The following is a 27519-nucleotide window of genomic DNA, read 5'->3' as shown; positions in this document are numbered from 1 at the left end:
TCACACCGCGGTGGTACGAATATTTTCCTTTCATAAATCTGTATTTGTCTTTAATTAAGGTAATGCAACTTCTACACATTTAATAAGCATTAAAATTAATAACAAAAATAGTTTTAATAAAATATATTGCTTATTTAACACTCGCTAACACGTTTCTATTCTAAAATATCATTTGGGACCTGACAACCACCTCAGAGACTAGATGTCGTAAACCAATCAATGGATTAATCAACGCGACACGTCAATAAGTTATCTTATCGAGTACTGAGCTGTTAGCCACCCGACAAGCAGTACCACCATGGCAGCCGCTAGGTGTGTACTGACTGTGGCACTTATAGGCGCTCTGGTTTCAGCCCAAGTTCTCAGGTACACAGCCATTTTATGTGACTCTACTCACTATGTCCGACTTGATTTCCAAGTAGCTCATTCAACCCTGTTCCAGAGTACCGCTGAAGAAACACAAAACCAACGCCTCAAACTCGACCAGGATCTCAGAAGTGAAGGTAGACGAGCAAGCTCTCGTCTCCCTGGCGAGAGGATACAAGGATGGTTTCATCTCAGTACAGTTGGACCTGTCTCCTGAGGGTCGTTCCTGGGATCCAACAGGAAGTTTCGCTTCCCAACAAGTCGATTCCGATGTTCTGCTGCACAACAATAAAGATGTAAGTACTCTAGCGTTATAACTATGCTATTTTTAATGTTATAAGTAAATTAGACGTATTATTTATAGCCTACTAGTGACTTCTAAATATTTCTACTTTTATTCTCCATCTGTTCCAACTTATACAGAGTATTGGGATTTTTGCCATATGCTTTACGCGCCTGTAGCATTGTTTCAAATAGACAATACATCGTTGTATCCGTATCGTGACTGATGGATTATACTTTCATAATCGTGAATAAAATATGGCTCAAAATACATCGCGTAACATTTGCCTTTCAAAAACTTTAATAATCAATTTGACCAAACCTTTTATAAAAAACGAAGTTATACAACATTAATTATACATAAAAACAAAGGTCAAAAACGAAAAGTTTTGTTTCATTACATAAAATACGACTATGGAAAGATAAAATAATTTTTAATGTCGAAATGTGCATTATATTGTATAATATCGAAATAAGTAAATCCTGTTTAAACTGTTTAGTTGTTATTTAATGAGATTTTCCCCATATATTTCATCCGTCCGTAACAGATTAAATACCCAACATATCATTCTTTGAATTCACTATTCAAAATTTACATTACTTTTACCAAATTCATTACGTATAATAATATGAGTGATTATAGAAAGTATGTATTTTATAGTGATCCCTATACATAAGTACATAAGTCCTACACAAAATTATTATTGACTATCCTATACAAAATTGCGATCTTTTAAGCTACAATATTGTCCTTATTTCAACAGCTACCATTGTAATTAATAAATCTTATGAAGTATGATTGCGACATTTTTTTCTAACAATAGAGACCGTTAAATTATATACACGGGCCAATCCATAATTAATATCCTCGTAAACCTTTATAGATTGAATGTACACTGTTCCTTATAAAAGGTTATCGTTTTAATTGTCCAATAATTAAAGCGAACAATAGGAAGATACTTGCAATTAAACGTAAACTCTGAATGGCTCTCACCACAAACTGACTATCGGTCTGTCGTGTTCTGCTAATTGATAAAGTTGACTCACAGTCGCGACGCCTCGCCACGCCGCCTGAAGCTCAAATGACATCCTCTAATCAAGCCAGGAATTGTTAACTTCCTTGATAGTCACTTGTCACACGTGGGCTGACAAATGTGGATTCCCATTGCCCCAAACATCCGAAATGCAATACATTTTCTGATGTTTTGTATAAAGTATTTAAAGGTAGACGGACTGACGGACACATTTAGGTGGTTACTTTACAAAAGTATGTATTGGTAACTAAATATAAATCTCACTAATACAGCCAAATTCAGATAAAAGATTTTTAAATCGTAAAGAAGTTTAATGTTATGTGTTCACAAAAAATAGGAGGTATCCTATCTTATACAGGATGTTCGGAAAGAGTGTCAAAAGCCTATGTGGCTAATAGTACTCATCACGTCAAATAAAATATGACTTATACGCATAGATCGAGAAACGTGTCGTTTAGCCGCTAGCCGTCATTTTATATTTTTTATAAAATAAATATTATCTCTAGAGTTAGTAAAGCTACAGATACCAAACTTTCCACACAGGTTGCGATAAAGAAAAAAAGTAATTCTGTCATTTTACTAAAAAAAATGGTGGCTGTTGAAAATGTTTTAAGTCAAATAACAAGAAAAAGGAGTATAGCAGTAAAGCATTTACAAGACTCCAACTATTTTAAAATTTTTATTTCAATTCAATGGTACTTTCAAAGCAATCCGTCACCACAAGCGACCACGACCAGTTATGCTTTTAAAAGCCGAATGCACCAAACATATCAAAGCAACTGTTACTCTAGACTGACAATGAATATAAGCAACAAATATGCAAAGAGCCTGGTTGTGCAAAAGAACCTTTAAAGTGGTCGTCCACACTAATACTTGGACATACTGCATTGAAAATTTACTGTTAGAATTATAATTTAAAATTTAAATAATTAACATCGTATAGTACTGATTTTTTGGGGGTAAAACAGGTAAACGACACATATTTCTACCCATGTTTACAGAACTTTCCAAATTATAAGTTAAGTGACAGAAGTTTATGACACCCTATTCTGAACAGCCTTTTGATTAATACATTTGTTTAATTTGTTTCCAAATGCTTTAATTTTATCATATATAAAGAGATTTTTTGTAATCACTCGTCTACTTACTACAGGAAGTTCCCAAGATACAAGACAATGGTCTATATGTACCAGTATTTCCCCAAGGCTACTGCTGCAGCACTCATGTCACTGCTAGTTACTAGATTATTGATTATATGACGGTAGCCATTATCTGTACAGTTCGCCTAGTAGCCTAATTGTTATATCACCTACTCACAACAGTATTATTGTTTACTAGCAGATACCGGCGACTTCGTACGCAATTTCGTAGGTTTGACCCCTGTATGAGTACTTTTAGTTCGTGTGAATTATATTTCCCACACTAATGTTGAGTTTTCCCTCTTCCTACGACCAAGAAAATATGTTTTAAAGTGTATATTTTTGGTCATTGCAATTAATTTCGATGTTAGTATTTTTAGACACGTTCTTTTAATTCAAATTCCACAACTTTAGAGACCAAAGTGGAATTTTCTTACTACTTGAAAGACAAGTGAGGCGTAGCCCGGAGGGATTTTCGAAATACGGATCTATATTCATCGAAGGGGCCCTATGAATGTCCATGTCATATCTCAGCACAATCGGTTGAATAGTTTATGCGTGAATCCAAATCAAACAAACAAAGGCACATTCGCATTTATAATATTACTAGCATTTACCCGCGGCTTCGGACGCAACTTCCTAGGTTTTACACGTGTATAAGCATTTCTGATTCGAGGAAATTATATTTCCGACACCAATGGTGAGTTTGTCTTGCTGCCACAATCAAGAGTCATTTTAATTTACTTCAGTCTTAGTATTTTTTTTCCAAAACTGAGTTTCCTCTCTCCCGGTCAAGAAAATGTACATACACAGCTCTGAGAAGGTACTACTTTTGACAAAAGATAACTTAAATAGTTTTAATAAAAGTCTTTAAATATATAGTAAAAGATAGACTATATTGTCTCATACCTGCTCTGCTAGCAGTTACCCGCCACTTCGCATGCAATTTAGTAGGCGTTACGCGTGTAGGACTACTGCTGGTTCGAGTGAATTATGCTTGCTGAGTTTACCTTGTTGCCATGATCAAGAAAATACGACAACAGTTGATAATAGTCATACATAATTTTATTTTCATCATAATTTACTTTGTTCTTAGTATGTTTTGTTCCATGGCTATTTTTGTTTAGTTTCTCGATTAAGAAAACATATATAATAGATCGGAGTCAAAAGTGAATAAGATGGGTTTTATCTCAATCTTTAATATTATAATACAAGTTTTTAAATATTTTAGAACATTTAAAGCTGGAATTGGTACATTAGTTCAAAATAACAGTTCAGCGAAATTGCATCTAGCATAGTTCTTGTCGACTGCATTGAAGAGAGTCTTCGTAGTGAAATTCTGACCATCTCATGTTTTAGGACATTTCTAGGCTAGGGTATATAATTACTTACCTAATCGCTGAAATCTAAAACTATGTGAAAATCAATTTACTCACTATTAATGTAAATAAACTGAAAATAATAAACACTGTTTACACAGGACATTGATTACATTGACAGGCTCATTAAGTTAATACTACACAACCTTAGACACCAATATGAGCTTTTCACTACTTTAAATACCAATGGGGTGTAGCCCGGAAGGAATTTCAAAATACGATTATATTCAATCCAGGAACCGTAAGAATTTCTATCTAAAATTTCAGTACAATCGGTTGAGTAGTTTACGTGTGAAAATAACACAATAAAACAAACGAATTATTGCACTTATAATATTATTAGGATTAGGTTTAGAATTGGAAAATACAGTTTTGAATAATTCTAACAAAATAAAAATGTTTATTTGACGGATATTTCAGATATGAGAAAAATCTATTTAATTTTATAAACACAGAATATTTAAACTAACATTTAATAAATAATAAAAATTGCTTCATGATGGTCATCATTGCTCATATTTATAAACTAATTTAAATTTGTTGTAGTCGGAGATGTCTTGTATCATACATCATAGTTAGTGCCTTAAAATAGTGTTTTGCTATTTATTAACGTAACTGTGTAGTAATTGCAGTTTTTAATGTGCAGGCGCAATGAAAATTTATTTTTGTGCTCAACTGAGGAGGTTTTTTTACAAGACGATGTGAATTAGTATTAGTATTTGGCCAAGGTTGGTACAGTACTCAGTCACCACTAGTTACTAGATTATTAATTATATGACTGTAGGAGTACCTATACAGTACGCCTAGGAATTGGTATATTTCACCTACTCACCTCAAAAGGTCTTCAGGTTATAAGACAATGGTGTTTTGTACCAGCATTTCCCCAAGACTAATGCAGTACTCACGTCAGTGCTAGTTACTAGATTACTGATTACATTACTGTAGCCATCACTTGTACAGTACGCGTATTAATTGGTATATTTCACATACTCACCTCAAAAGGTTTTCAGGTTACAAGACAATGGTGTGTGTACCAGTATTTCCCCAAGGCTAGTGCAGCCTCATGTCAGTGCTAGTTACTAGATTACTGATTACATTACTGTAGCCATCACTTGTACAGTACGCGTAGTAATTGGTATATTTCACATACTCACCTCAAAAGGTTTTCGGGTTACAAGACAATGGTGTGTGTACCAGTATTTCCCCAAGACTAATGGTACTCACGTCAGTGCTAGTTACTAGTACTGATTACATTACTGTAGCCATCACTTGTTCAGTACACGTGGTAATGTATATTTCACATACTCAGTTTTCAGGTTACCAATGGTGTGTGTACCAGTATTTCCCCAAGACTAGTGCAGTACTCACGTCAGTGCTAGTTACTAGATTACTGATTACATTACTGTAGCCATCACTTGTACAGTACACGTGGTAATTGGTATATTTCACATACTCACCTCAAAAGGTTTTCGGGTTACAAAACAATGGTGTGTGTGTACCAGTATTTCCCCAAGACTAGTGCAGTACTCACGTCAGTGCTAGTTACTAGATTACTGATTACATTACTGTAGCCATCACTTGTACAGTACGCGTAGTAATTGGTATATTTCACATACTCACCTCAAAAGGTTTTCGGGTTACAAGACAATGGTGTGTGTACCAGTATTTCCCCAAGACTAGTGCAGTACTCACGTCAGTGCTAGTTACTAGATTACTGATTACATTACTGTAGCCATCACTTGTACAGTACGCGTAGTAATTGGTATATTTCACATACTCACCTCAAAAGGTTTTCAGGTTACAAGACAATGGTGTGTGTACCAGTATTTCCCCAAGACTAGTGCAGTACTCACGTCAGTGCTAGTTACTAGATTACTGATTACATTACTGTAGCCATCACTTGTACAGTACGCGTAGTAATTGGTATATTTCACATACTCACCTCAAAAGGTTTTCAGGTTACAAGACAATGGTGTGTGTACCAGTATTTCCCCAAGACTAGTGCAGTACTCACGTCAGTGCTAGTTACTAGATTACTGATTACATTACTGTAGCCATCACTTGTACAGTACGCGTAGTAATTGGTATATTTCACATACTCACCTCAAAAGGTTTTCAGGTTACAAGACAATGGTGTGTGTACCAGTATTTCCCCAAGACTAGTGCAGTACTCACGTCAGTGCTAGTTACTAGATTACTGATTACATTACTGTAGCCATCATTTGTACAGTACGCGTAGTTTGGTATATTTCACATACTCACCTCAAAAGGTTTCAGGTTACAAGACAATGGTGTGTGTACCAGTATTTCCCCAAGACTAGTGCAGTACTCACGTCAGTGCTAGTTACTAGATTACTGATTACATTACTGTAGCCATCATTTGTACAGTACGCGTAGTAATTGGTATATTTCACATACTCACCTCAAAGGTTTTCGGGTTACAAGACAATGGTGTGTGTACCAGTATTTCCCCAAGACTAGTGCAGTACTCACGTCAGTGCTAGTTACTAGATTACTGATTACATTACTGTAGCCATCACTTGTACAGTACGCGTAGTAATTGGTATATTTCACATACTCACCTCAAAAGGTTTTCTGGTTACAAGACAATGGTGTGTGTACCAGTATTTCCCCAAGACTAGTGCAGTACTCACGTCAGTGCTAGTTACTAGATTACTGATTACATTACTGTAGCCATCACTTGTACAGTACGCGTAGTAATTGGTATATTTCACATACTCACCTCAAAAGGTTTTCTGGTTACAAGACAATGGTGTGTGTACCAGTATTTCCCCAAGACTAGTGCAGTACTCACGTCAGTGCTAGTTACTAGATTACTGATTACATTACTGTAGCCATCACTTGTACAGTACGCGTAGTAATTGGTATATTTTCACATACTCACCTCAAAAGGTTTTCAGGTTACAAGACAATGGTGTGTGTACCAGTATTTCCCCAAGACTAGTGCAGTACTCACGTCAGTGCTAGTTACTAGATTACTGATTACATTACTGTAGCCATCACTTGTACAGTACGCGTAGTAATTTGTATATTTCACATACTCACCTCAAAAGGTTTTCAGGTTACAAAACAATGGTGTGTGTACCAGTATTTCCCCAAGGCAAGTGCAGTACTCACGTCAGTGCTAGTTACTAGATTACTGATTACATTACTGTAGCCATCACTTGTACAGTACGCGTAGTAATTGGTATATTTCACATACTCACCTCAAAAGGTTTTCGGGTTACAAGACAATGGTGTGTGTACCAGTATTTCCCCAAGACTAGTGCAGTACTCACGTCAGTGCTAGTTACTAGATTACTGATTACATTACTGTAGCCATCACTTGTACAGTACGCGTAGTAATTGGTATATTTCACATACTCACCTCAAAAGGTTTTCGGGTTACAAGACAATGGTGTGTGTACCAGTATTTCCCCAAGACTAGTGCAGTACTCACGTCAGTGCTAGTTACTAGATTACTGATTACATTACTGTAGCCATCATTTGTACAGTACGCGTAGTAATTGGTATATTTCACATACTCACCTCAAAAGGTTTTCAGGTTACAAGACAATGGTGTGTGTGTACCAGTATTTCCCCAAGACTAGTGCAGTACTCACGTCAGTGCTAGTTACTAGATTACTGATTACATTACTGTAGCCATCACTTGTTCAGTACACGTGGTAATTTGGTATATTTCACATACTCACCTCAAAAGTTTTCAGGTTACAAAACAATGGTGTGTGTACCAGTATTTCCCCAAGGCAAGTGCAGTACTCACGTCAGTGCTAGTTACTAGATTACTGATTACATTACTGTAGCCATCACTTGTACAGTACGCGTAGTAATTGGTATATTTCACATACTCACCTCAAAAGGTTTTCAGGTTACAAGACAATGGTGTGTGTACCAGTATTTCCCCAAGACTAGTGCAGTACTCACGTCAGTGCTAGTTACTAGATTACTGATTACATTACTGTAGCCATCACTTGTACAGTACGCGTAGTAATTTGTATATTTTACCTACTCACAACAGAGGGTTCCTAGATACAAGTCAAATGGTGTGTGTACCAGTATTTCCCGAAGGGTTACTTTAAGTCAGCGTTCGTAATATAATTATTGATACCAATGATCGCAGTCGTTGCCTGTAGAATTTTCCTATTGAGTGGTAGAGTACACGTACCTGCCTCAAGATTGTTTTTCAGCCAAGACCAATTTATACATACCAGAAATTATTCACAATGAGGATTTGAAATGATAATTCATCAATCCTTAATTAATTTATGAAACTCATATAAAATTAATTCTGACATATTAATCATGCTGCATATGCAATCCACATTCTAAATAATAGCAATAACAATATAAATGTACGCGTAATATATAGTGTTAAATAGATCAATCAAGCTATATTTTAATTCAGAGTACAGAAGTATATATATTATAGATAAGCTATTGGTGGTACCGGCCTATTGTTATAATTCCATTTTTTTTATTAAACTGATAAAAAGATAGTTTATTACTATTTGTGACTTCAATTCGGGAATCCACTTTGATCATCTGTATTATTTATAATTCTTGACAGTTTAAAATTCATTTATTTACAATGGTATTGCTAAATATGTTTGTACCTCAAAACTGTGAATCTTTTTATACTACTTTATCATGAGTCGATCACTCTAGTAAAGAGTTTTACAAAATCGTATCCGTTATAATTTGTAGATGTTTTGGTTGAAAGGTCACTATTGTTCTGTATAGATTTACTACTACGGACCAATCTCCATAGGGACACCACCTCAGCACTTCGAAGTAGTCTACGATTCCGGCTCTAATGATCTCTGGGTTCCGTCCAGTCAATGCGGCATGTTCAATCTTCCTTGTTGTAAGTTCCATTATATTAGAAATGATGCCAGAGCACATTATTTTCAATTTTACTTTGTAATGAAACATTTAGCAGTTCCTAAAGTCATCCATAGAGTACGTTTATCTGTATGCTCTTATGCCAATAAATACATATTATTGCGAACCCGACAGTGCCTTAATGACGCGGACAGGTCCTTGTCCGTGGGTCTGTCCGCGTGATTATCTGTCCGATCTTCTGTGTGATAACTCATTATAGAAAGATCCTTGACACTTGAAACATCACTGCCACTCTTGGACCAAGAAAATATATTATATAGAAATATCATATATGCCCATGATGGAAATATTGGAGACGTTTGAATTTTTGTATATACGTTTCTCTTGGTCCAAGGCAGACCTCTATTTATTTAAGGCCACAAAATAGAAAGGCAGTCCTTTCGTCTGAGCGTTACTAAACGTTTGGTCCTGTCGGGCCCTTCGACAGTCCGTTGTATCAGTTTATTGATTCTAAAATAGTATTTTACATAGTGCGTAATTGTAATCATGGCTCTTTGTTATTAAATGCATATTTCTGTGCATATTTTAAAAGATGTCCATACAATTAATGTTATTAATTATATAAATATTCAAGGAAAACTATTTATTTCATTGTATTCGAATTCAATTTTAAAATTCAGGAACATTACGAAGATAAATTTATTTTAAGTGTATTGTCTATATAATAAATTGAGTGTGTACTGTCTATATTATAATCCTCCATGTTCTCAACTCAGACTACTGTTTATATTATTGCTTCAACGAATGTGGAACCTCCATTGCATTATTACATTTTGTTGGATCAGACGAAGGAATAAAGTAAGAAAGGTTATGACTCTTGATTTTTAATAAACTGTCTCATAAAATGTTTTCCCCGCCTTCGTGTACCATTTTTTCCACACATTTAATTTGCACTATTATGAAAATTAGTTTATTACATTACACTCATCATTCGTCATGTAGCTAAGATTTAGTAATAGAGATATATCAATGTTTAAAATATTTCTTTTAGTATATCAAATAACACTTATAACAAACATCATCTACCAGTCTTTTCAACAGGTGGGTATACACTCATTAACTTAAAATCCTAATATTAATAACATTATAAATTAAAAAGTGCCTTTGTATACTTTTTTGCCTTCACGCGTTAACTATTCAACCGATTAAACTGAAATTGTACATGGACATTCTGAGAGTATCTGGTATTATTATAAGATTATTCTTATTTAGCAAATCTCTCCGGGCTAAATTTGTGGAATATTATTTGATATGCCCAAATATAATAAACTGTATAAACATTGTTTTATGACATAACAATTATATGATCAATTAATTTAACCATTATTTTCAATTTGTTTACACTTTTAGTGTATACATCCTCTAAGGAGTAACCATTATTTTTCACGTCATTTTTAGATTTAAGTAATTATATAAGTACTCATTTACCTTAGACAATTTCAAAACATAAGATGGTGAAAATTTGACTCCGAAGACTCCCTTCGAAGCTGTCGGCAAGGACACTGTTATATGTAAGTTCGCTGGACTGTGCTTTTGAACTAATGTACAAACCTGAGCTCGAAATATTCTAAAGTATTAAAAATATGTTTATAAATAAAAAACACAGTAATCAGTGTCATCTTAATGTATTTTCACTGTAAAGTTTTAGAAAATATTAATTATTATATAGAAAATAAAAAGTTACTATCTAACTTTTACTATAAATTTAAATACTATTGTAAAATGATCTTAGTTGTTATTTTTTTACCTGTGTTAGTAGGCATCTCAGACCTGTGTATGTATACATAACTTCTTGGTTAGAATCTAGGCAAAATCAACTGTGGAACAAAAAAGTACTAAGAATGAACTAAATTACAATGGTCATAAATATACAATTTTTGACGTTTTTCGTTTTGTCGTGGCAACAAAAGAAACTCAACATTGGCGTCGGGAATATACTTCACTTGAACCATCAGTGGTCATTATCGTGCAACGCCTACTAAATTGTGTGCAAAGCAACGGGTATCTGCTACAAGTGTAGTTAGTTATAAAGGACAACGTAGACTAAATTTTACCATACATTTAAAGCCTGTCATGAAACCTATCTTTGAAACCTAATTTGACAGAAGAAGGCTTCTCAGGGCTGTGAATGTATTTTCTTGGACTGAAAAAGACATAATCAACGATAGAACAAAACTTTTGAAGACCGGAATAAATTACAATGGCCAGAAATATACGCTTTTTAATATATTTTCTTGATCGTCGTAAGAAGAAAATCTCAACATTAGCGTCGTAAATATAATTAAATTAAACCAGAAGTGCTCATGCAGGTGCAAACCCTATTAAAATAGCTTGCGAAGTTGCGGGTAGCTGATAGAAATATCATAAATACAAAAGTGACTTTACTTGTATGTTTTGCTTTCAGGCGAAAAACTATTCAGTCGATTGTGCTTAAATTTAACATGGACATTCTTAGGGTTCCTGATAAAATATAGACACCTATTCTTATCTCTAAAATCCATCCGGGCTAAGCCCAATTGGTAGCGGAAATCTCAGCTCACTCTCTAAATTTGTTTAATATCAATTTTAATATCCTATTACATGTAATCAAATGTTCTGTGTAAACATTGTTTTAATACATCATAACCATATGTTTAATTATATTAAACACTAGTTTCAATTTGATTACATTTATAGTGTGAACTCATAGAATAACCTAGAGAGTGAAATCACTTATAATTTCAACGTTTTCTGCAACCGCTTTTGAGCACAGAGAAGGAAAATATCCAGGTAAAACATTTATAGTTTTAATAAAAATATACTCATAACTGTACATTTTTAGGAAATAATAAGTATTAGATATAAAAAAGACTACTTAACTTGTGTTAAATAGATTTATAGATTGTTATAAAACCTATCTTAGTTGCCTTTTAAAATAAGTAGCTTTCTCAGACCTGTGTTTGTATTTTCTTGATCGTAAACAAGGCAAATTCAACTGTGGAACAAAAAAAGTACCTGAGTAATTTACATTTGCCATAAATACACACATATTTACAATTTTTCTTGATCGTAGCAATAAGGCAAACTTAACATTGGCGTCGGATACATTGTTCACTCGAACATGAAGAGCTCGTGCACGTCCAAAGCCTACGAAATTGCGTGCGAAGCCGCGGGGAACTGTTTAACATCTATGTTGAGAATTGCATATTTAGTACAATAAAATATAAATTTTAGATTTATTTCCTTTTAAAAAATAGACCCAGACGACATAAAACTTAACCTGGATATTTATATTTCCATAGCAGGTGAATGAACGCAGCGTATTTTATTACTAAAAGACATCAGTTGTAAGGCAGACTTTCCTGTTGGATATAGTTTTTCAGTAAGAAAGTCTCTCTCACAACTGACATTGTGTGTTCAGGGCAGAGCAACAAATATGAGAGTCGCGTCTCCACGACATACAGCAAGTCTGGACGAGTGTTTGACATCACATATGGAACAGGCTACGTATTCGGATACACTTCTAGGGATGTAATCACTGTAAGTACACCTCAAGGACATTTGAGGCAACTTTATAAATATTTTTTCTAAAAAAATAACTTTATTACGCTCCAAATAACTATGTTTGCAATAGCATTAGTTATAAATAGTTAAAGTTTAATTTTAGTGTATAATAAATGGAGTAACTTTTGTTTATGTTTAAGTAACCACGTATTATTATTTGCGTAGAATCTGGTAATCAGGATTGCTTGTAACATTAGCTGTTTCATTTATCGTACTTCGTTAAAATACAACTAGAAAACTGTTTATATCTCTTTTTTAGTAGAACCACTTTAGTTCTCCAAGGCAGTCATGTAGTTTTTGAGACTTTGAGCATTTTTATCTCTTGTTTGCTAGAACCACTAGAATTCTCCAAGACAGCCATGTGACTTTTGTTCACCATAAAACCCCACATGGCTACCTCAGAGAAGTGTAATTCCTCTAAGCAGTAGAGACTTGAAACCGAAATTGATAAGGAACTCCACTCTCGGAGACAGTTTAATTTCGCTCTAAACGATTGGACAGTACGTAATTCGATATTTACATCAATTTAAAACAAACAGGCAATCTGGACAAATTTTTGCCACTATTATCACTACCTTTTCATTAAGAATAGTTTTATAGCTTATCTTCTTCACGTTATGTTTGTAAGATTGGTGGCGTGAGCATACAACGCCAAATCTTCGGGGAAGTGGTGGAACAACCAAGCAAGGCTTTCGTGGATACTATGTTTGATGGTATTATGGGACTCGGTACCCCGCTATCACCTCCCCGAGAAGGAGGTTCTACAGTGCTGCAGAGTATGGTGGATCAGCGTGTCATCTCCTCCAGAGTCTTCTGCGTCTACCTCAACAAGTAAGAGGAGAACAGCTTTGTGAAAGATATAACTTAGAGATTAATGTTAGTTAACGCACATCTTCATTACATAAAAACTGAAAAGTGTTTATGTTTCGATTAAAAACTATAACTTGTGCTGTGATATAACAAAACCTAGCAGCATAAAAGTCGAAGGCTGACGGACGAACTAGAAAACTGGCTACTATTAAAAGTGACAAGATTGTATTTTATACGCTTTAAATGGGTTTTGGGTATAATTTCAATTAATTAAAATCTTTAGATACAGCTGTTTATACAGGGAGAATATTTACACATCCATATAATGCATTTAACTTTCATTTCAATTATCTAAGGTAGTACCTCGGTTTTCACTTTCATAAAACAATTTTCTCTAAGTTATGAGTGTATGTTTACTATGTTTGAAAATCTACCTTCATAAAAACCACTTAAGTTCTAATGAATATCTAGTTAGGTGTTAGCATTGTTAGCTCTTTAAATGGTAGATCAGTCATTAAGAGTCGTCAAGCAACAACTTTGTTCAAATCCTTCGCGGACGGATGCGGATATATCCGCTAAATCTTATGTTTGTACCAAACGGATTGTAAATACCCTCTTACGGTTACATTCTTCGTCGAAGGTTTGCGGGTATGTCCGCAAAAATCAGATCAACCGCATATTTCTTTTGTACAACGTCAAACCGTCAAAACATAGCTGGTATGATTTTTCTATTGCACGCTAAATGTTACATCAAAATGTTTCAGAAAAACTTGTTTTAAAAAAAAATGATTTTGCCCGCCCTTAAATCTTCACTTATTTGCCGGTTTTTGGTCAACCGCGAAGAGTAAACCTTCAAAATTATTGTTGCATATTGTACTTCATGAGTTCAGATTACATCTATATATGAAAAGTTCTTTCTTTCCAATTGTGCTGGAAGGGATAATCCGAATCTCTAATTGCTGTCTCTAGGAACAGCTCGGCAGACACCAACGCTGAAGTGACTTTTGGGGGATGTCTGGATAACCTCCATCAGGGACAGTTCTCCTTCGCCCCCGTCGTCTACACCAGCCGCTGGATGGTCGCCATGAACAGGTACGACGTTTTACTCTCCCCTACAGTGTAAGGTAAAATTATTGTTTTTGGTTAAAACAATATTTTTCCCAGCTACTACTTGTTGTTTACCGAATCTAGGTAACTAATTTCTAGTAATATTTTTCCTTAATTTCTTGTTGGCTGAGCGTTAGTGAAGCGTCCTGTGAGAATGTCTCTCGGGACTGGAAAAATTTTGCATCTTCATGTCTCTCCGCACGAATTGTGCTGCATACTCCATTCCAATGTGAGAACCACTCAATGTGCATGTTACTATATGAGATTTGGATGAGCGTTAGCTAATATGTTTACATTATTTTTATGGGTAGCTATGATGAAATCTTGAAAATAGCAGAATAAATAAATTTGTGAACAAACTCAGTGCACTGGTTAAATAAGAAATTACTTTACATTCGTAAGTGATTTTACCTTGTGACATATTAACCATGTAGCTTAACTATCCCAACTCATACATCATTTTATAGTGACTTGGTGTATAAAGTTTTATTATTTAAATACTGTTACAAAAACCAATTTAATGAGCGAACATGTGAATGTATAATGCGGCATGATATCTCGAGAAGAAGGTAGTATTGAGAAGAGCCTCCATGGCATGCTGATAACTGGATATAAATGGGCGATCGATAAAACGCTCGCACATGTTGGGCGAATGACCACTACCGGTCTAGGTTATATAGAGAAGAGCCTCCATGGTACGCTGATAACTGGATATAAATGGGCGATCGATAAAACGCTCGCACATGTTGAGCGAATGACCACAACCGGACTAGGAAATATAGCCTAGAGAAGAGCCTCCATGGCACACTATAATAATAAAAATAACCTCTTTATTGCATTCTTTTAACAATTTTTACATCGTATCGCAATCTTCAACAGTTTAAGTCTATTTACCCTAGTTCATCCACACATTCACACAACCTCATACTCACAATTCTTACAATCATTCAGGTCACAATCGCATTGACCTCAGATCCAGCAATCTCAAATATCCCAGCGGCTTGACATGAATTCATCAACAGAGTAGAAAGCCTTGGACTCCAAAAGGAATTTAAGACGCGTTTTAAATTGATTTTGATTATTGGAAATTTTTATTTCTTCAGGGAGCCTGTTGATTAATCTGACACCAACTTCTTGAGGTAGATTTTGCGCTTATGTAAATCTGCGTTGATGCGTGCGAAAGTTGTCCCTATTTAAGTTTCATATTGATGAACGTTCCTGCGACGAATCAAGGTGCACCTTGATCTGCAGTACATGATCACCTCAAAAATATAGAAGCAAGGCAAAGTCATCAATCTCAACTCCCCGAAAGATTCCCTACACGAATCTCTATAATTCAAATTTTTAATGATTCTGACAGCATTTTTCTGGAGTCTAAAGACGCGCTCCGTTTTGTTTTTTGGGAAACTTCCCCAAATTCTTATCCAATACGCAAAATGAGCATGGATTAGGCCATGCTACACTGATAACAGGATATAAATGGGAGATCGATAAAACGCCCGCACATGTTGAGCGAATGACCACTACCGGACTAGGGTATATAGAGAAGAGCCTCAATGGTACAATGATAACAGGATATAAATGGGCGTTTAATAAAACGCCGGCACATGATGATCGAATGCCCACTACCGGACTAGGGTATATAGAGAAGAGCCTCCATGGCACACTGATAACAGGATATAAATGGGCGTTTAATAAAACGCACATGATGATCGAATGCCCACTACCGGACTAGGGTATATAGAGAAGAGCCTCCATGGCACACTGATAACGATATAAATGGACGATCGATAAAACGCTCGCACATGTTGGGCGAATGACCACTACCGGTCTAGGTTATATAGAGAAGAGCCTCCATGGCACACTGATAACAGGATATAAATGGACGATCGATAAAACGCTCGCACATGTTGGGCGAATGACCACTACCGAGGTTATATAGAGAAGAGCCTCCATGGCACACTGATAACAGGATATAAATGGGCGATCGATAAAACGCCGGCACATGAAGGTCGAATGCCCACTACCGGACTAGGGTATATAGAGAAGAGCCTCAATGGTACACTGATAACAGGATATAAATGGACGATCGATAAAACGCTCGCACATGTTGGGCGAATGACCACTACCGGTCTAGGTTATATAGAGAAGAGCCTCCATGGCACACTGATAACAGGATATAAATGGGCGATCGATAAAACGCCGGCACATGAAGGTCGAATGCCCACTACCGGACTAGGGTATATAGAGAAGAGCCTCAATGGTACACTGATAACAGGATATAAATGGACGATCGATAAAACGCCCGCACATGTTGAGCGAATGACCACTACCGGACTAGGTTATATAGAGAAGAGCCTCCATGGCACACTGATAACAGGATATAAATGGGCGATCGATAAAACGACATGAAGGTCGAATGCCCACTACCGGACTAGGGTATATAGAGAAGAGCCTCAATGGTACACTGATAACAGGATATAAATGGACGATCGATAAAACGCCCGCACATGTTGAGCGAATGACCACTACCGGACTAGGGTATATAGAAAAGAGCCTCAATGGTACAATGATAACAGGATATAAATGGCCGTTTGATAAAACGCCGGCACATGGGCGAATGACCACTACCGGACTAGGGTATATAGAGAAGTGCCTCAATGGTATACTGATAACAGGATATAAATGGACGATCGATAAAACGCCCGCACATGTTGAGCGAATGACCACTACCGGACTAGGGTATATAGAGAAGAGCCTCCATGGCACACTGATAACAGGATATAAATGGACGATCGATAAAACGCTCGCACATGTTGGGCGAATGACCACTACCGGTCTAGGTTATATAGAGAAGAGCCACCATGGCACACTGATAACAGGATATAAATGGACGATCGATAAAACGCTCGCACATGTTGGGCGAATGACCACTACCGGACTAGGGTTATATAGAGAAGAGCCTCCAATGGCATACTGATAACAGGATATAAATGGACGATCGATAAAACGCCCGCACATGGTTGAGCGAATGACCACTACCGGACTAGGTTATATAGAGAAGAGCCTCCAATGGCACACTGATAACAGGATATAAATGGACGATCGATAAAACGCCCGCACATGGTTGAGCGAATGACCACTACCGGTCTAGGGTTATATAGAGAAGAGCCTCCATGGCACACTGATAACAGGATATAAATGGGCGATCGATAAAACGCCGGCACATGAAGGTCGAATGCCCACTACCGGACTAGGGTATATAGAGAAGAGCCTCCAATGGCATACTGATAACAGGATATAAATGGACGATCGATAAAACGCTCGCACATGTTGGGCGAATGACCACTACCGGTCTAGGTTATATAGAGAAGAGCCTCCATGGCACACTGATAACAGGATATAAATGGGCGATCGATAAAACGCCGGCACATGAAGGTCGAATGCCCACTACCGGACTAGGGTATATAGAGAAGAGCCTCAATGGTATACTGATAACAGGATATAAATGGACGATCGATAAAACGCCCGCACATGTTGAGCGAATGACCACTACCGGACTAGGGTATATAGAGAAGAGCCTCAATGGTACAATGATAACAGGATATAAATGGCCGTTTGATAAAACGCCGGCACATGTTGAGCGAATGACCACTACCGGACTAGGGTATATAGAGAAGAGCCTCAATGGTATACTGATAACAGGATATAAATGGACGATCGATAAAACGCCCGCACATGTTGAGCGAATGACTACTACCGGACTAGGGTATATAGAGAAGAGCCTCCATGGCACACTGATAACAGGATATAAATGGGCGATCGATAAAACGCCGGCACATGAAGGTCGAATGCCCACTACCGGACTAGGGTATATAGAGAAGAGCCTCAATGGTACACTGATAACAGGATATAAATGGACGATCGATAAAACGCTCGCACATGTTGGGCGAATGACCACTACCGGTCTAGGTTATATAGAGAAGAGCCTCCATGGCACACTGATAACAGGATATAAATGGGCGATCGATAAAACGCCGGCACATGAAGGTCGAATGCCCACTACCGGACTAGGGTATATAGAGAAGAGCCTCAATGGTACACTGATAACAGGATATAAATGGACGATCGATAAAACGCCCGCACATGTTGAGCGAATGACCACTACCGGACTAGGTTATATAGAGAAGAGCCTCCATGGCACACTGATAACAGGATATAAATGGGCGATCGATAAAACGCCGGCACATGATGATCGAATGCCCACTACCGGACTAGGGTATATAGAGAAGAGCCTCAATGGTACACTGATAACAGGATATAAATGGACGATCGATAAAACGCCCGCACATGTTGAGCGAATGACCACTACCGGACTAGGGTATATAGAAAAGAGCCTCAATGGTACAATGATAACAGGATATAAATGGCCGTTTGATAAAACGCCGGCACATGTTGGGCGAATGACCACTACCGGACTAGGGTATATAGAGAAGTGCCTCAATGGTATACTGATAACAGGATATAAATGGACGATCGATAAAACGCCCGCACATGTTGAGCGAATGACCACTACCGGACTAGGGTATATAGAGAAGAGCCTCCATGGCACACTGATAACAGGATATAAATGGACGATCGATAAAACGCTCGCACATGTTGGGCGAATGACCACTACCGGTCTAGGTTATATAGAGAAGAGCCACCATGGCACACTGATAACAGGATATAAATGGACGATCGATAAAAACGCTCGCACATGTTGGGCGAATGACCACTACCGGTCTAGGTTATATAGAGAAGAGCCTCCATGGCACACTGATAACAGGATATAAATGGGCGATCGATAAAACGCTCGCACATGTTGGGCGAATGACCACTACCGGTCTAGGTTATATAGAGAAGAGCCTCCATGGCACACTGATAACAGGATATAAATGGACGATCGATAAAACGCTCGCACATGTTGGGCGAATGACCACTACCGGTCTAGGTTATATAGAGAAGAGCCTCCATGGCACACTGATAACAGGATATAAATGGGCGATCGATAAAACGCCGGCACATGAAGGTCGAATGCCCACTACCGGACTAGGGTATATAGAGAAGAGCCTCCATGGCACACTGATAACAGGATATAAATGGACGATCGATAAAACGCTCGCACATGTTGGGCGAATGACCACTACCGGTCTAGGTTATATAGAGAAGAGCCTCCATGGCACACTGATAACAGGATATAAATGGGCGATCGATAAAACGCCGGCACATGAAGGTCGAATGCCCACTACCGGACTAGGGTATATAGAGAAGAGCCTCAATGGTATACTGATAACAGGATATAAATGGACGATCGATAAAACGCCCGCACATGTTGAGCGAATGACCACTACCGGACTAGGGTATATAGAGAAGAGCCTCAATGGTACAATGATAACAGGATATAAATGGCCGTTTGATAAAACGCCGGCACATGTTGAGCGAATGACCACTACCGGACTAGGGTATATAGAGAAGAGCCTCAATGGTACAATGATAACAGGATATAAATGGACGATCGATAAAACGCCCGCACATGTTGAGCGAATGACCACTACCGGACTAGGGTATATAGAGAAGAGCCTCAATGGTACAATGATAACAGGATATAAATGGGCGATCGATAAAACGCCGGCACATGATGATCGAATGCCCACTACCGGACTCTCGTATATAGAGAAGAGCCTCAATGGCACACTGATAACAGGATATAAATGGGCGTTTGATAAAACGCCGGCACATGGTGATCGAATGACCACGACTACCGGACTAGGGTATATAGAGAAGAGCCTCAATGGTACAATGATAACAGGATATAAATGGGCGTTTGATAAAACGCCGGCACATGATGATCGAATGACTACTACCGGACTAGGGTATATAGAGAAGAGCCTCAATGGTACACTGATAAAAGGATACAAAGAAGTAATCGAGGCAACGGCCGCACTTTGTTAAGTGAGTGACCACTTACGTTAGGCCGTGACGCGAACAATTTCTAAGATAGACGGGTAGCAGACGTTATCCTAAACTATGAGATTTGCGCCATGTCAACTGCAACATTCATTCATGTCTCACAAATTCAAATTATTAAGAGACAATCCCCTGATCTACCGTTAGGGATTGTCATACCTGTTTATTTGTTACTTCAGAGAAGATAAATGCACTGAATTATTTCAAACTATAAAATATAATCTTATTCTAACAAAAATAGTGGTAAATATCATAAACATAACATATAAACAAATGTTAATACTTTACAAAGAAACATAAATTATTAAGATACATAAATTCATATTAAGAAACATAAAAGAAAAATAACGAGTCGCACTGTCGACAATAATTTATGTTGCCTTGAACCCACATATATGCCAAACAGTATACACTATTATATGTTTTATCAACTAAAACAAATTATTAATCTTATAAGTAATATAGTATCCAATTACTGACGTTGCCGTTGCAATGAAGAAATAAGAAAAACTAATTCAAATTATTCTAATTTTATTCGTATTTAGTATCTTAGTATGCTTTAGTATCTACAAAAATAGCCACTTTAAATTGATACCTCTGATTTTGTTACTGTTTTTAACAAGGATAATTTAACACCAAAAATATTTATATAAACCAGTTTCAATGACACTTTTAGTTTAAAAGCTGATCTATATTTTAATTTATTCCTTGGTACAATTTTCCTTTACCCAAAAAGAAATCTAGAATGGTTAGATTTAGTAACATTCAGGATTCAGGTTTAATTTGTAAATATTTTTATATTATATTTCATGCCTGTACCCAGAGTTATTTTGTTTAAAGTTTTTTACAATAGAAGGGTTTTGAAGGAAGCAGAATTTTTCCGGACATTTTCCATTGTTCAGTGATATAAAACATCACTGAAATATGATCAAATTCTGTGATTAATTTGTATATTACGTTGTAGAACGATGGCAAATGTTCAGAAAACTCATGTTTCTTTGACATTTTACTTACATATGTTTTTATTTATATCCGAAAAATCGTAAACTTAAGAATTTATTTAATTTCTTTTAACACATATATGCCCTAGTATCGGTGGTACATACAAGGAACAACCACGACTATTTCTGCCCAATCTGAACATGGCGACTCTCATAGACTCCGGGACCACCTTGATCCTGCTTCCCAAGGACGTGTACAACATCGTTACAGCGTGGATGTACAAGACGGGGGTGTTTAATGAACAAGGTTTGGTAAGTGCTAAGAGTTTATATCAGGAGTGATCAATATGAATTAATAAACGCAGTGAATATGTAAGTGAGTATTAACGAATGTAATACAAGTTTAACTATCACCTTTTTTCGAATAACCGTAATGGATATCAGACTTAAGTGTGTATACCTGAATTTTGCACCTGAATTGTTTTTGGATTTTCTCTAATCATGACCTCTAGAATCCAAAACTACCATAATCCGAAACTTGATATATATGTATGTGTGGGCATAGGCAAGATAACGCGAACTTATGAACATAATAACTACATTATTTTTTAAAATACCGAGACTAAACAGTTCTCACACAATACACACAGTTTGAGTAAGTTTGTTAGCTAGTCTTAACATGTAAACTGTTTGAAGATGGTGACCATTCGAATAAGACCAAATATTTTAACTCAACTAATTGCCTACATATACCCAAAACGATACAACTTTAAAAAATATATTAGGTAATAAGTTTTTTCCAAATTTCTTAAGGTTTTAAGTTTAAGCGGCTATTTAAAGTTTTGAGCAAGAATTGTTATATATAAATTAGTATGTATTATAACCCAAATAATTGTTTTCTCAGGTCATTTAAAATCATGTTTTTCCCTATTCATGATATCTCTTAAGATTTCCAGAAACATTTTAAGTAGTATACGATATTGCTAGAATAGTTGTGAACACGATAACTACCGTAGTTCTTGACAGATTCAGACTACACTATGTACATAGATGGTATTTATAAATAGCTTAATTAAGTTGGTTAGCAAGTCTTTTCAATTTTCATTTACGCAAATATTACCTCATGTATTCCATTACATAAATGACCAAAAAAAAATGACCCTTTTAAAGGAACATTTATTCTTACTTATTTCTTTAAACTCTTGAGGTTTCAAGATAGTGTCCTTTTAAAGTTATGGATGTATACAATTGAAACGTTAGAAGTGAATATGTTTACTTATACATAATTTCGGATTAGTTGCAACTAAATAAAGTCAACGTTTTTACAAACAATTTATAAGCTTATAACAATTTTTGTCATAAGTTTTCAAGATTATGGAGTTTCTAAATGTTTGAAAGTGTTACAACTGTATTAACGTGCCAACACTGAAAGCTATTGCCCCGTTACTGATGTGCAAATTAAATATATAAACTAATAATATATCTTTAGTTTTACATTTATAGATGACGGCCACATGTGAATCTATCTTCCGACTGATTCGGAAGAGATATTTAAATTAAAAACGAAATTATTATAATTCCGTAACGTCAGTCACAGAACATATTTGAGGAGTACGTAATAAAACCTGGTAAAAACACAACCTTTTTTAAATACTACCGCTCCAAAGCACCCATCAAAACTGCATTTTCATATTGACGTACCTGGATTGATCGCCACGATCCAACTAAGTATCCAACTAAGTATAACCAAACTGAACTGCTTAATTGCATCGTGTTTGTGAAGTCTGCGCCAACATTCCAGACTCATTTCACCTACCTTTTATAATACTATAATTTCTGTTTGTTTAGTGCTAAGAAAATCAACATATAGTTTCACAAAACCCTATCCTAGCCTATTATCGTTATTTTATTTCTTACACACATTTTTATATACCCCTGCGTGTACAATATCTGTACTAATCATATTATTTTGTCTAAATATTTTACGCTTTTTTATTTCCAAGGTAAATTGTTCCACTACTGACAACCTGCCAACCATCTCCTTCACAATCGGAGGTCAAGCCTACCCTCTAAAGGGAAGTGATTATGTTATACAAGTAAGTTTTAATATTTGACCTATGCTAGTTTTTCAGATATTGGCGGGAGAAAATTATTTACTGAGTACTTTTTTGTAAATATAGAGTCTAGAGTACGTCATTTTATGTTGACGCAATATTAACTCACTAAGTTATAATTATAGATTAATTAATTATAATTCTATTAAAATCTCTGATCAGGATTATTTACAGATTGTTTTATCTTCGTCTTCACCGGAAGAAGAGTTAAGACAACTTTCGAAAAAGTCCATAGTTCACTATGCTGAGATTTTAGTTCGACTGTTTAGCGATCCGATAATGAATGTAACAGTGTTGCCCCGTTATCCCGTTACAAACCGACTCTATGATCCGTGATAGTTAAAACATATTTGAACCACCGTAATTTATGTTCTTCAATTATATCAGACTAATAAGGTTCTATGATATGTGTCACCCCGGTCCTGAATAGATCCTTCATTGTATGACGGAATTGAGGCAATAAGAATGCATTATCTCAAAACCGCAACGTATTAAAAACTCTTTTAGTTCCTGGGTGTAAGAATCTACGACTTATTATTCACACCGTCTCGACATATTTAACACAATTAAAATTGTGTTATGTTTTGCCTTCACTATAAGATCTCCAATCTATAGAACCTGAGTTGAAAATAATACATATCCGCTTATACAGGTGACTTGAGAGTGGAGAAATCGTCTTGATTGTACCAACTAACAACCAATATGACCAAACAGTGAATACAGTTGCCACATTCCATTTACAGTTTTTTTATTGCTTGATACTATTTTTATACGAAGCTATTTCTTCCCTGATTGTTAGTATCGTTAGTTTAAAATGGAATAAGTTCAAAAACCTTTTTGTTCTATCGCATGTTTCGTTTTGTAAATATATTCTGACATGGTCTTTTCCCGTACCCCGGCTTCCTTGTGCCTAAGACATATAGATATGGAATATTTTCTTTATTTACATTTCCTTTTCAAGTTTGAAGGTTTTTTAATCATTTTCTATCATTAAATGATTGAAATAAAGTAAAACTATGTTTAGATGTGACATCAGATCGCTTACTCAAATTTACAACTATAAATACAAAGATACTCGTATAACACATAGCCAATTGTTAAACTAGGTTGAAGTAAATCAATCATACGTATACTGGGACAGGCTGAAGTCAGAAATAACAACAAAACGTGACAAGTGTATGCCCACTGTCTCAAAGACATAAACTGAATAAAATCATAAACACTAAAACGTGTTCAGCTGAACTGTAATGAGTATTACATTGGCGTTATAGGTAACAATAATGACAACGATAACGTTGCAGGATAAATAAATGTATAAACGAACTGTATACATCCATATCACATTTGAACATGTGCCATGGTAACACATGTGGCTATAGATTTAAAATTCTGTACGCAACCTCAGCGAAGCATGTAATGCGGCATGTGGTGTGGCGTTCTCTTGCCTTTATATATAAACTGCACTATGGAACACAGGTCAGTACCCAATAGTGTTTTTGCGATCCTTGCGGCAGAAATAAGTTTGTGTCATGTTAGGAAAAAGGCTTGTTTTTACGTCTTTCAATCATGGCTACCCATAAAATAAACGTAACAATTATTGTTTCTAGCACTCAGTAAAATCCCACCGAGTGAAAGCTTCTCGCAAAATTTCAAGTCTGTAGGACAGTTAATTCTCGAGATATCGTGCGGATAGAGACAGACAAACAGAAATGAATTTTTTAGTCACTTAAGTGATAGGCTTAATCTTCAGCCAACAATTATAATTGTGTTGTGACCTTACTTAAGGGGTTAGTAAAAGAATGGTTTTAAACATGTATCTTATTGGCTGAACGTTAACTTAGCATATGATTTAATATATTGGTAAAATGTATTTTCTGTAAGTCTACCGTGTCCACAGTATAACGAATTGAAATACAGACTTGAATTCGTACATAAAACATCCCTTCTACAAAGGCAAAATTGAATTTAATAATGAATGTACGAGTATGTATCAATCGCCAATTGTTAAGACGTCCAGATAAATTCTGGACTCTAATTCTCATGTTAAATTATGAGATATTTTCATGCAGCATGAATAAGAGTTGGTATACTTTGCAGCTAGACGACTCCACAGGGGCGAAGGTATGCGTCGTAGGTATGGACTACTGGAGTATCAACTGGGCCATCCTCGGGGACGTGTTCATGCGCCGATACTACACAATGTTCGATGGCGACAACATGCGCATTGGCTTCGCTACAGCTGTCTGAATCATACCTTATCTCCAAATCCAACTTCTGGTTATGAGTTCTCAACATCATAAATGCTGAGATTGTAGAACGTGAAAAATCAAACATCTCGAAATTCTCGAGTATAGATGTTTTTGTTTCATAATCCTATTTCAAAGTTGTCTTTTAACTTATGATAAAACAATTAGGACTATAAATTAATATAGAAGATTAATTATTTTCTAATCAATAATTCATATGTGTGGAACTATCAGGCATAACTAAAAGAAAATTTATTTTTGGACTAAAATGACTATTTATTACTAACTAGCAGTTACCCGCGGTTTCGCCCGCAGTTTCGTAGGCTCTAAATCTATATAAGCACTTCTTGTATTAGTCAAGAACTAAGTACAATTTAGTAGGCGTTGCACGATAATGACCACTGTTGGTTCCAGTTACTTATATTTCCGACACCAATTTTGGATTTCCCTTCTTCCCACGATCAAAAAAATATGTTAAATTGTATATTTATGGTAATTTCTATTTACTTCAAAGCTAGTATATTTTGTTCCATAAGTGATTTTACCTCTTTCCTGACCAAGAAAATATATGCAAACACTGCACTGAGAAGCTCACTTTTGTCAAAATACAACTAATTTAGGTTTCATAACAGTCTTTAAATGTAAAGTGAATTTTTGAATACATTGTCTCGTATGCAATTTACTGAAATTTACTTTGACGTCAGTATGTTTTGATTCATACTTGATTTTACCTTGTTTCCTGATCAATATATATATATGAGTTTTTTTTAGTTTTTTGTTCACTGAAAAATGTTGTAAAATTTTAGAGTTGGAATTGGTACAAAAAGTAAAGCACAGTCCAGCAAACTTCCATAGTTCTTGCCGACTGCTTCAAAGGGAGTATTCAGTGTCAAATTCTGACCATGCTGTTTTACGGCATTTTATAAAGTAGGTGAGTACTTATCTAATCTCAGAAATTTAAAACTGCGTTAGAATTCATTGTTATTATTTAGACAATGTACCCCTGAACTGAACCGTGAAAGAAGGTGTGGTTCCCATTAGAGCAGCTTCTGAAACAAATGTCCCAACGACTGCTGAAGAACAAAGCATCAGTTTATTACAGCATACACTTTAGTGCGGGGGGATAATGGTACAAAATGTAAAATAAATTAAAAATAATAAACGAGGTTACACATAAGCATGTTGATTACATGATACATGCTTTTTTTAATTATTATTTCACATCTTTAGAGGCTAAGATGGGATATTTCACTACTTTAAAGATCAATGGGGCGTAGCCCAAAGGGATTTTCTAAACAGAAATATGCCTATATTCATCCCTTAGACCGTAAGATCGTACATGTAAATTTTCAGTACCATCGGTTGAACAGTTCACGCGTGAAAGCAAAACAAAAAATGCACTTTTGCATTTATAATATTAGTGTGATTATCCACTTTCGTAGATATACACTTTAATGTTCATAAAATTATGGACTATGTTAAAAATTCCAGTAATGAATCAGATCGATTTATTACAACCAAATTTGCATGTTTATATAACATAATTAATAAGTACAAAGTTTTGTAGATTGTTTACTATTGTAACGTATTTTGACTATATGAAATATAAACATTGTATTTTAATTA

The 27519-nt window shown here is 36.0% G+C and overlaps 1 protein-coding gene across 1 annotated transcript; it reads left to right on the top strand.

The window, feature by feature from the left end:
- The first annotated feature begins 222 nt into the window (after positions 1 to 222).
- On the top strand, positions 223 to 27519 carry LOC124359812 (lysosomal aspartic protease-like). Its single transcript, XM_046812860.1, has 9 exons — positions 223 to 366; positions 443 to 662; positions 8962 to 9085; positions 12524 to 12642; positions 13295 to 13497; positions 14446 to 14568; positions 21683 to 21845; positions 23537 to 23629; positions 25745 to 27519. Exons 1-9 carry the CDS (start codon positions 299 to 301, stop codon positions 25892 to 25894), a joined length of 1263 nt encoding a protein of 420 aa, XP_046668816.1. The 5' UTR covers positions 223 to 298; the 3' UTR covers positions 25895 to 27519.

The sequence above is a fragment of the Homalodisca vitripennis genome, chromosome 4, assembly GCF_021130785.1.
Source record: "Homalodisca vitripennis isolate AUS2020 chromosome 4, UT_GWSS_2.1, whole genome shotgun sequence".
Taxonomy (NCBI): Eukaryota; Metazoa; Arthropoda; class Insecta; order Hemiptera; family Cicadellidae; genus Homalodisca; species Homalodisca vitripennis.
This window is presented reverse-complemented; position numbering and strand designations above follow the sequence as displayed.

Coding starts and splice junctions, on each gene's coding strand:
- LOC124359812 (XM_046812860.1), top strand. CDS start 299: ATGGCAGCCGCTAGGTGTGTACTGACTGTGGCACTTATAGGCGCTCTG. Junction 663..8,961: donor TGCTGCACAACAATAAAGAT/GTAAGTACTCTA, acceptor TGTTCTGTATAG/ATTTACTACTACGGACCAAT. Junction 12,643..13,294: donor CTTCTAGGGATGTAATCACT/GTAAGTACACCT, acceptor TATGTTTGTAAG/ATTGGTGGCGTGAGCATACA.